Raw genomic sequence first — 10,884 nt, 5'->3', positions numbered from 1 at the left:
GAATGTATGGCGTGCATGAGAAGAGCGCTTGAAAAATCAATGATTGGCCCGACGACGCGCCTGGACTGTGCTGCGTCTATACTACTGTGGATTATACCACTTTATACATTCAGAGCTGAGCTTGAAAAGAATGAGCTCCCGGGCAGTTTCATCCAATATTTTTATTAAAGTACAGCTACAGCTTGATTGGTAATCCGACGGTTCAGGGAGTCCACGTCCATCCTGGAGGAGCGTTGCGCTTTCCAGGCTCGTTTCATTTCAGTTTGAACCTCGCTGTTTAGTAAGCAGTATAGCAATGCGACGAATGAGCCCTGTAGGAAAATTAAGAACACTCTTTTAGTAAACGATACCAATTCTTTTGCCTGGGTTTATTTCTATGTTTTCGATACGATACTTGAAAAGATCCAAATAATTGATCGCAAAATAACCAGACGAGCTCGACTCGATGATCGTTGTGGTAGGACAGACCAAGGAATAAAGTATAGTGAGCACCGAATAATGGTACCAGCACTAACGTTGATTTAGCCCACTTTCTGTAACAATATTGTTTACTGTAATTACAGCTTGCTTGTTATTTTAATCGTTGATGATGTTGTTTTACTTGCCTGTAATGCATCTTCTTTCGCTGCAAATGCACCGAGGTCTTCAGCTTTACGAAGAGTACTCGTACGATGTTGACGAAGAGTAGAAAATTAAACTGTGGTTTTGTAAGGTCATAGGTAATCGAGTATACCTTTGCTGCAGCATTCGCAGGATTGGAGCTAATATGTACTTACCAGAATTGATATCATTATTGGAATGCGAATTATGAGGAACAGAGAGGGATCGACATTGGTGGTCCAGCAGAGTGTATCTTCCATGGTTGCTCGAATTATTATCCATGGGGCGACGACCAGTATCGGCAAACCTTTATCAATTATTGATCATCATGGTAGAAATTCGTAAAGGTAATACGACAGGATATATAGTAGTATTTACCCCAGCCAAGAGCTGTGTATGATGCTATACTGGCCATATCAGTGCAAAGAGCAAGGAACACCAAATTGTGCAAGTACAGACCTTCCATTAGGATCCAACTGTAATTCGCCACGATGAAATATTGCCAGAAGCTGGTAATCGCTTTGCAGAGCCATGTCTGTTGATGAGATAGATAGATAGAGAAATATATAGATATAGAGTATATCATTATACAAGGGCCCCAGCCCAGCACGTATAAAAGCGTAATAACCAATATATAGAATGTATGAAGCAAAGCATTAGCTATATCACCATAGTAATAAGAGAGATGATTACATTACGCTCCTTGATGTAAGTCTTTCCATCAACGTAGACGACGTACCAAGCAGCACCGACTCCATCCACAAAGATCCAATCCCTCAAAAGTGCAATTAAAGCTCTCAATATGAACGAAGCGAATAAATGCATGTGCAGCCTATTCCTAGGGTTTCTTAGCTTGCTGAAAAGCAAAAGAAGCATGAAAAGAGGATTAAAGAATTGAAATTCGTGTTTCTTACCGTAGCATAGAGAAGACCACCATGGCTATAACCAGCATGGTAAAGGACGACGCGTAACCAATTTGGGACATGGTTCTTATAATTGGTAACCATTTCTATAAAATTGAATCAATGTTCCTTAACGGAATCCCTCATACTGACATTACAGAGCAAAAGTAGTATCACCAATACAGCTTTATTTTACAATTAATTTGAAACTCATTATGTTAATTTAGTGACATCACAAATTACTTTTTCTAATAACAATTGAATTTTTTAAAAATGAAAAAAATTATTATTATTAAAAAAATTTCTTTGTCAATAATTTTACTATTTTACCACAACAAACTGTTCGAGACATCACTAAAATGGTAAAATGATTTTCAAAATAATCATCAAATAACGCAATATCTTTAAAACGCATTTTCAGATTTTCCTCCCTACTGTAGATACGAGGAATCCCATTTAAATATTCAGTGTTCAACCATGAGAAATCGTGATGCTTACGTCGAGGAGAATAGATTCGTTGAGGGATCCGTAATCTGCCAGTGTATCGATTTTGTGCAAATCAGCAATAGCACTACCATAGCGGTAATCAGCCGTCGTGCAGAGCGTATAGTTGCTCCAGGAGACGTTGTCCAGGTTGCGATACCATTGTCCATTGGACAGGCATAATTTCGTTGCTACCGATCGTCGTTCATTCGTTATGGTTGATGGCAATGATAGATCCAAACTTTCCTCCCAATTTTCCAAGGATAGAGGAAAAGCCGTTCCATAATAAAATATGGAGCGTGGTGGGCAGGGCAAACTAACGATTTGAGAAGCATTGCTTCGTGGCCAGCACATCAAACCATCGAAGGACGCCTCGCATTGGTTGCTCCACAATGTTGTACTTTCCTTTTTTGCTTTAATCGATAACAATGTTACTTTTTCTGTTACACAAATAATATATGAATTCTCTCTTCTCTTCTTACCATCCTCGAAGAAACGATTACACTTGTACTTTTCCTCGGTGACAAATCTCTCCACAGCAATTGTCATCTCATCCATCTTTGCAAATTAAATTTGCTTATTTAACGTTGACTTTAATTGTTCAAAATTCCTGAAATGAAAATATAACGGTGATACTCACTTGTGTTGTGAAGCTCGTGGAGCGAACGAAGAAACAAATTGTGAGAAAACTGCTTTCAACACTTGTTGCAGTCATAAAGCGCGTCAAAATCAGAATACTTGCCTGATCGCTGGCTGGTTTGCTTTTGCTCGCTTGCTCGCTACCCACGGTCTTTTCAATCAGGATTTAATAAAAATGAGTGTGTACATACATACGTGATATATCCTTATGATACGGGCAGAAGAAAAAGCCGGTCTCTAACGATATTGCCACGCTTCATCATTTTTGACACAGAATAAATAGGTGGATGAGCTGCTGTCATCCGAATAACGATCGAACCGGAAACCACGGATAAAAAAAGCATATTATTCAAATCACCATTTTCCACTCTTCTCCTACACGCTCTGTTTAATAACTCTTTGTGCAAAATGCTACGCAAATGTGTATAAACATAAAAAAATTATTCTGAAGAAATGAGTAAACAGTTCTTCTTTGTATTAAAATTCATTTCATCATTAATCATTTTCATTTACATTTTCATAACGGAGAATATCTCTCTTGGAGGAAATCAAGTAGTGAAACCATGGTTGAATAGAAATGTTCATTGATCCCATTAATTAAGTAACAGTATTTTAATTTGTTTATTATTTACAAGATGCTGTACTGTATTTCGAAATGTTATTAAATTCAGTGGGAAAGGTGGAGTAAGGGATCGAGGATGGTTTCACCACATGACTGAACAATGCACTTAAGAATTAGCTTGGTTCTACAGCCATTCAAGTCGATAAGTATCAGTAAGTACACATCAATTACTTTCTCACGATCGCATCCTGATTCTCCTTCGGCCGTCTATGTCCTGAATTAACGCGATGCATGATTCATTATTTACACTTGGTACATTATGTAATGATAAGTATGCGCGTAATAAGTACAATGATTTTGCTCTTATAGGCCCTTCGCTGTCGTTTAATATGAAAAAAGCAATTTCGCACTTTTTTCTCTCTCTTTATATAACGCTAAATAAAATTCAAATCGATATACTCAATGTCTATTTTTAATAATTCCACCCTGCCAATAGGTATATATATTTAATATATGTATATGTAAAGCATAACCCTTGATGCTGTGCGCTTACGCATAAAAAATTTCAACCACGATAAATCGATTAAAAACAGGCACTCTAAAAATAATGTGTTCCTGCTAATTGCATGTTTTATGTATACTATGTAATTATTGATCGACGAGAACTGCTACGACTCAAATCGGATATTGCACTAGAAAAATCATTAATCGACAATCGTCTGCCGTAACAAAGACCAATAAATGCCTTACTATTAACAACAATTCAACGCATACAATTAGCTCAGCACGATCGTACTTTAACATTCAATTTTCACGATAAACAAGATAATTTCTTGTAACACGGTTCTTCGCACATTCTAAAAACGTCAATGTAATTTTTCCACTCGATTAGTTAAAAATACGCGTACTTCGGCCTGCATCGATTGTACTCCCTAAAAATTGACGAAGATGATCGAGTTATTTCAGACAATAGGGTCTCTCTATTTCTAATCTTAGGAGCAAAATCCATGAAAGGCCGACTACATTTTGTAAACTATAAAATCTTGCCCAGTACTTAAAAAGTCTGTGCATGTCACGCATTAACTTAAATAAAACTATAGCACTGTACAGTGTATATATATATATATATATCTAGGTAGACAGAGAGCTCCAAAGTTCTGCAGCTGCTAAAAAATTCTTCGTAACTCTCTGGATCTTCTCATCGAACAGTGATGAAGTACATCAAGTAAATTCGCCAGTTTTGCCACCAGTAAATACTAGAGCTGTATAACAGCTTGGCGATGGATGGCAGTTTAACTTGCAGTTTTCAGTGAAGTGTAAAGTTTCACCGTTTCTTGATCGATTAGTAATCTCACGGTTGAGCGGTAACAAAGTGCTATCCGCCTTCTTTATAATCGAGGTAGATCCTTGATTCTGCGGTCAAAGGCATTTGCCAGGATTCTGAGAGCACCATTGGGGCCACATGGCTTCAGTTTTTAAGCCGCGGTTGATCAGAACCTCCACGTGGGAGGCAAGCCTCGTATATACATTCTCGTCAGTCGAATATCCATTTATGGGGGGGTCGCTCCTAATAAAATAATAGCGACTTAGAGTATGATTGAAAGAAACGCAAGTTAAAAGCAAAGAAACGTTAAGCATACCATAGTCTTTCAGCCAGAGCTGATGCTCTAGGCCAGAGACGAGGTGCTAAGGATGCCTGACCAATTTGTTCGCTCCAGACAGCAGCTTCCCCTCCTAAGATCAGAGGAAGATGTTGCTGTGGATACTCCCTCCATGGTCTATGATTGTAGACTGTTTGCCAAGTGCGGTATTCACCACAAGCAGCTTCTCCCGTCTCCCTCCATCTTCCAAAGCCACAATCGAGATACCAGGCATCTACGTGTGACAGTATCACGCGAAAACCGTCCTCCAATAAATCTGGTGTCTCTGGCCAATTGCTACCACCCCAAGACTGTATAACGTGAATTTTTTGATCGAAGTACGTCCCAATGTACGGCCGTTTCGTTAACGGAGAGCTCCAAAGTATTACTGCCTTTGGGACCTCGTTCTGATTGGCTTTGATGATTCGTTGAAGAGCCTTGGCCTCGAACTCTGCCCACAGTGCATGATGATCCGTCATGTTCTGGGCTTGCATCACGGCCGTTATGTTACTATACTGAGTCCAGCATTCCAAATTAACTTCGTCTCCACCCAAATGCACTATATCTCGAATCTGGGTAAGCTCTAGTATCTCCTTATAAAGACCGCCAAGAATTCTGTAGGAATGCTCATTGATGGGATTCAACTGTCCACAGTTTGGTTCGCCGCAATAAGAAGACCATGGCTGTTGGTCAACGCAAAGTGCAAGATCACCAAGACCATGCTCCGTTCCTGAAAAATAAAGTGAGTCAGAGAAGAAGGGATTTTTCATGGTTTGAAAATACACACCCCATTGCCATCCAGCACCAGCATGAGCGGGCGCATCGATCTCGACGAGAACCCTGACCCCTCTACTGTTGCCATAATCAGCCAAATCTCTTACGTCGTCAGGTGTGTAAATTTGATCTCCGCTGTATGCACCCCACCTGGCCATTTCTGGGAACTGAGCTGAGTCAAAGGGAAAGCTCTGAGAATCAGTGAGGTGCCAATGAAAAGTGTTGAGTTTAGAGGCTGCCATGCCATCTATAACTCTCTTCAGTTGTTCGACAGAGAAGAATTGTCTGCCAGTATCAATGGACAACCCTCGGTAAGAGAACACAGGTCTATCTTCTACGTAGGCTTGCCTGAGTATTCTCAGGAAACCCTCCCTTCCAGCTGCCTCATCCCACCATATCATTTGACTGAGAGTCTCCAGTCCATGACGAACCCCATAATAGCTCTTAGCAGTTATTCTCGCTTCTACCCTCTTTCCTTTAGTAAGTAGGTCCAATTTGTAAGATTCATCGGTATTAAGAGCTAATCTAGTCTCGTGGGAGTTTCCAGCACTCAAGTATATCACAAAGCTATCGATGCTTGGTCTTCCTCTAGCATTTGAAATGCGAATTAGGCTCCTGACGTTTCCTAAAATCATAAAAGATGTTACCAGAAGAATTCTAATACAGTGACTATGACCTACAATTTATACTAATTTACCTAAAAAGATATCCTTAGCATGCTCCAGAAGATTCCTGACTCGTTGATCGGTGGTATTGACCGTGACGAACTCGATTTGCTCCAGTTGCAGTGTGATACTATCGTCACCGAGGGTAACGCTTACGGTTGGTCTTGGCCACAGTAACCGAGTGTTTCCACCACAGAGCGAAGTACAGCTTGCCAATGAAGTTCGGGATGACCTCACTGCTCTCCTCTCGCAGCGTCCAGCCACGCACGCCCAGGACCATGGGCTTTTGAAGCTCCTTGAAAAAACAATAAATTATTTTACCAAGCAATCTTTCATTTATCTTGTAGTAGCTACATAAAGAAGCTGAGGGGAGAGGAAGCTAAGCAATACAAAATTATCCTTAAAAAAAATCTACTGCCCGAAGCAATATTGCAACCACTTTTCAGCTTTCTTTTCAAGCGTTACCTAAACGTATCCAGATATTCATAGAGTCGATCCTCCAAACTCTTGGTGCTATCATTATGACTGAGAATAGTAGCCAGACCTCGCGGTATCTCCATTAGCCTTCTTTCGCAGAGCCAACGCAAAAGTACGATAATTCCAGAAAAGTGCACAGAGAAATTAAAGTTAGCGAGTGCAATTAAATTGTAATAAATGTACAGAAGGATATGAATGAGCGTGATAAGAAGCGAAAAAAAATTCTGACGAAGCTATCTTATTCGTAACCATTATAATTAAATGAAAAGTCATAAAGAGCAAATTGAGGCTGTATTTCTCGCTGACCGAATATAAGTCAATGATAAAGAAATATCGTAATAAGTATGCTGTTCAGATAAGATCAGTATTGAAGCGTAACGTGAAATTAATTGCCAAGTTGTTTGTTCGCAAGCAACTAATTCAATCTATGGACTCGTGTGTGAGTGAGTGAGTGATTCGATGAGTGAGACCGACGGGCGGGCGCGCAGAGATAAACCTGTTTTGGTATTTACCGCCGTGCAGCAAAAGGTTGAAGCGAGGCGAGAGGTGGTGCATGCGTGTACATGGCGATCAGGAAAACACCGGTAGTTAAAACCAGAAAGAGAAGAATTTTTCTCATCCAACCACTGGTTACGTTGCCCACCATCCTCGCTAATCTGTAACAATCGATGAACAATTAGTTTCATGAACGATTCCATTCAAGCATAAAATAGCCAAATTAACAATAACCAAGTGTTACCATCTCATTTTTACATACGCTAGTACAGTAGTATGCGACTTGCACTTAGACAACTAACCTTAAACGTAATATTCGAAGCATGACTCAACTTTTATCGATTGGACTATAAAATAGAAAATACTGTATTTTTATACATATATGAATAGAGATACTCTATCGATACATTTTATCCTGATTAGATAATATTCAATGTAAAGCTGTTATCGCGAAAAAGTCAGTTTCCAGATTAAATATTGAGTGAAGTATAAGCTTATCCCCGCGGTCAAATGTATTCGGTCGTTCGTCAAAGTTTCTCAGTGATAGAAAGCTTTATCTATAAGCTACTACAGCTTTTGCTGGTCTGTCTATAAGCAAACCGTACATATACAGGCTCGCACACTAACAGAAACGTACGTATGTGTATGCAGACTTGCGTACAGCATATAAGATGATATAGAATAGTATATTATTATGTAGATTCATTCGAAGCCACCTGATCGCGAGATTCCTCTCTTCTTTCTTCAGTTTTTCTCGAGTAGCACCGCCCCCTCTTCCAGGAATCCCGCTTCCGGGATGACAATGAGCTTTCCTCTCTTCTAATTGTTCGGCTCTGCGAGGTTCGATCCGCTGTCCACAAATTAAAAATTGTAATCTCTGATCATTTTAATCTGGCCTATGCCAAGTTTCCAAAGTAACTTAAGAAACAAACAAAATAAAATAAAAAGATAACGTCTCTTTTTAACGTTATTGCTTCAGAGCCGTTTTCAATATTACTGAGAGCGCTCATTTGTACTTTTGCTTGATATATCTACGAATCCCCGCACAGCAGATTAGATTATGCTTTTATGCTCGCCTCTTTCCTTCCTTCCATTTTGGCTTCCTTGTTAGAAACCTTTTTTGTTTTGTTTGTTCTTTTTGGCACAAGTGAGTAACTTCTTACCCCTCGATTCCAGTGTTGCCACAATATTCCTCATCCAAAATCCTTGCTTGGTGCCTGATCTACAAAAATAAATTATTTTCAATAATTTTGTAATTGAGAATCTGTGTGTATTCGAATGATAATGGTAAGGAAAGTGTACGTTACGTTGCCGCGCGAGGTTCAATCTATATATAAATCTGTACCATCGTGAGCCTAAATTCGTCTACCAAGCTCAAATAGTAAAATTCTTATGCGCACTCTACACCTGTCATTTAACATCTAATGATTTAATTATAGAAAATCTGCAATATTCAAGAACTGAGAATTGTGTTTATCTAGGAAACGTCCGTGAGGAGTTTCACAATTTTGCTGTGAACGATTGCGATCCTTTGTGTACTCTTCGATAATTTATTTACGTGTGACGCGCGCCAAAACGACAACAATGCGCTTAGCAGCGGTCTTATTGCTGTCCTCTCTCTTTCCCTCTCTCTCACACACACGCATTAATAGGATAGTTGAATGGAAATGGCTTCGTGTAGGTTCAACAAGAGATTTGCACTTGTGTGTATTCGCGTAAGAGGATATTATCTTATCATGTAAAAAAAATCTGCCAGCTGACCTACCAAGAATTCCTTCTTTTTTATGAAACATCGGGCTTTATGGCCGTAAAGTATCGTCACCGGGTATAATCAATTTTCAGTTGTAATTACTAAAATAGATAAAAAGATTAGATTATGGAATGTGCAAGAGAAAGCTGAAGAAAACAAACTCACCTAATACTGGGAATAATGGGCTTAGTAGATCAGCCGCTAGCTTTGCGCGTCCCACTTCACACAATCATCATCCGTTCATTGTTCTTCTACTGTGTTTGTATATATTTTAGAGTAAGAGAGAGAGATGCAACAATCAGGAGCAAGAAGAATAGACCAACGTTCGAATAAATTGTGTAACGGTATTATTTCTGTCCAGTGACTGCAGTACATCCATAATACTGGTTCATTTTGTGTAATTAGTACACTTGAGAATTTTAATATACATATAGATATACATAGTATATCATCCGACGACGGCTCTGCCTGTTGGTAGAAGCGAAACCGACTAATAAAAAGAGAAAGAGCGTTGTGAATAGAAGAAGAAGAAGAAGCTACCCTGCTCTGCTCCGTATACTCGTTTTCTCTCTTTCTCCCTTTCTTTTTCTACTGCCACTGCGCCACTCAGCCGCCTCGGTTCAGGCCTCAGCCCAACTCAGCCACTCACTTTTATGAGCACTATTTCACAGTTCGACTGAACCCAATTTCTTTATTAGATAACACAGTAGAGACACCATAATTCACTCCGTCAATACATTTTTCAGCCAAGCCTATGCTTCAATAGAGACTATAAAAATAATAAATGACTAAATTTTTGGTTACAGAATCATCCCACACAATGAAAAACTTAGCTCCATATGCTATGTATACACGCACACATGCACAGCTCGCACCGGACCAGACCCAGACCGACCCGAGCGTTCTTTCACTTTGAAGCTTCGAAGCTTGAATAAAGTGTGCTGTCAGCTGGCACTTTGACCGATGCGTAATAACTTGCCTAGCTCGCCTTGGCAGTCTCAGAAGTCCCCGAATCAGCTTCTCCTTTCGGACAATTTATCGTTTCTCGTTTATGTTTAATTATTTGACTACTTATAACCTGCAGGACCTGCAGAGCTAGTGTGAGGGTTGTTGGTGTGGGTGCTCTCTGTTTTTCTTTGGCTGGGCAGTAGACTATATAGATGTCGCTACGGTCACACGGAAAGTGGCGCACTCTTTCTTTTGAATGTCAAAAATCTGCATTATCGACTACAAGTAATTCTAATATTCTCTTCACGAGAAAAAGCAAAAGATGCCGCCCTTATGTCCTCGATCAGCTCGGTCCCGGTCTCCTATTGTAATCCAATTTAATCGCTAATTAACTTCACTACATATCCTGACACAAAATAAAGGAAAATTAACAAATTGCTTGACATACACGCATCTGGGAAAAGCAAGCATCTAATATTATTGAGAGAAAGTTCATACTACTTTCCGTTTAATGGCCATTTTATTAACTTTTAATTAAACCTGTCGGAATAATCCACTTTTCCGAAGTACAGTCATGAGCAGTAAGATTCTCCCCTCACCCCACCACAATTTACCTAGTATTTCCTACCCTGCTCCTTTATTATTACACCCATTTATATATTTACAGTTTTATTTCATAACAATTTTAAACAATTTTTAAAAATAAAGTGCAAAAACAATTGACTGGGACAGTGATGGAGGTACTTGTTCTGAGCACATTCGCTGCTCTCAACTGTACTTCCCATTTATCTGTCGAATTGATCGTTGCAGATGGCTGAACGAGATCGGTCTATCTCCGAAAATAATGAGATTAACGCGAACGGCTCATGCAAGAGAGCACATAACCTAACATCGCAGTATATCGGAGATGGCAAATTGAAAGCATAGGCACATATTATTCTAATACAAA

At 39.5% G+C, this 10,884-nt stretch overlaps 2 protein-coding genes across 11 annotated transcripts; both read right to left on the bottom strand.

The window, feature by feature from the left end:
* Positions 1–114: 114 nt before the first annotated feature.
* On the bottom strand, positions 115–2,632 carry LOC136776812 (secretin receptor-like). Its single transcript, XM_066732679.1, has 10 exons — positions 2,626–2,632; positions 2,468–2,543; positions 2,001–2,398; positions 1,515–1,609; positions 1,294–1,456; positions 979–1,135; positions 777–907; positions 602–697; positions 395–529; positions 115–311 (listed from the first exon to the last, which is right to left on the bottom strand). The coding sequence occupies exons 2-10, from the start codon at positions 2,541–2,543 to the stop codon at positions 165–167; spliced, it is 1,398 nt and encodes a 465-aa protein (XP_066588776.1). The 5' UTR covers positions 2,626–2,632; the 3' UTR covers positions 115–164.
* Positions 2,633–3,226: 594 nt separating this feature from the next.
* Positions 3,227–10,093, bottom strand: fdl (fused lobes). Of its 10 annotated transcripts, none has more exons than XM_066732756.1 (11): positions 9,528–10,093; positions 9,153–9,455; positions 9,003–9,088; positions 8,401–8,459; positions 7,875–8,087; positions 7,255–7,398; positions 6,731–6,832; positions 6,298–6,560; positions 5,614–6,225; positions 4,827–5,556; positions 3,227–4,753 (listed from the first exon to the last, which is right to left on the bottom strand). In XM_066732756.1, the coding sequence occupies exons 5-11, from the start codon at positions 7,901–7,903 to the stop codon at positions 4,606–4,608; spliced, it is 2,028 nt and encodes a 675-aa protein (XP_066588853.1). In that variant the 5' UTR covers positions 7,904–8,087; positions 8,401–8,459; positions 9,003–9,088; positions 9,153–9,455; positions 9,528–10,093; the 3' UTR covers positions 3,227–4,605. The 10 variants fall into 10 exon arrangements, with proteins under 10 accessions (XP_066588853.1, XP_066588854.1, XP_066588852.1 ...); XM_066732757.1 differs by having other exon boundaries at positions 9,153–9,756; positions 9,846–10,093; XM_066732755.1 differs by having other exon boundaries at positions 9,153–10,093.
* Between the last annotated feature and the right edge of the window lie 791 nt (positions 10,094–10,884).

This window comes from Prorops nasuta, unplaced genomic scaffold (genome assembly GCF_024137725.1).
Source record: "Prorops nasuta isolate Cenicafe-Biocafe unplaced genomic scaffold, Cenicafe_Pnas_1.2 PNAS00010, whole genome shotgun sequence".
NCBI lineage: Eukaryota > Metazoa > Arthropoda > Insecta > Hymenoptera > Bethylidae > Prorops > Prorops nasuta.
This window is presented reverse-complemented; position numbering and strand designations above follow the sequence as displayed.

Bases quoted from the DNA above. Each gene is read 5' to 3' on its own strand.
- LOC136776812 (XM_066732679.1), bottom strand. From the start codon at position 2,543: ATGGATGAGATGACAATTGCTGTGGAGAGATTTGTCACCGAGGAAAAG. The intron at 698-776 runs GTAAGTACATAT...ACAAAACCACAG, and splicing joins CAATAATGATATCAATTCTG to TTTAATTTTCTACTCTTCGT. The intron at 312-394 runs GTATCGTATCGA...ATTTTCCTACAG, and splicing joins AATTATTTGGATCTTTTCAA to GGCTCATTCGTCGCATTGCT.
- fdl (XM_066732755.1), bottom strand. From the start codon at position 7,903: ATGCTGTACGCAAGTCTGCATACACATAC. The intron at 6,226-6,297 runs GTAAATTAGTAT...TTATGATTTTAG, and splicing joins TGCTAAGGATATCTTTTTAG to GAAACGTCAGGAGCCTAATT. The intron at 5,557-5,613 runs GTGTGTATTTTC...TTTATTTTTCAG, and splicing joins TGGTGCTGGATGGCAATGGG to GAACGGAGCATGGTCTTGGT.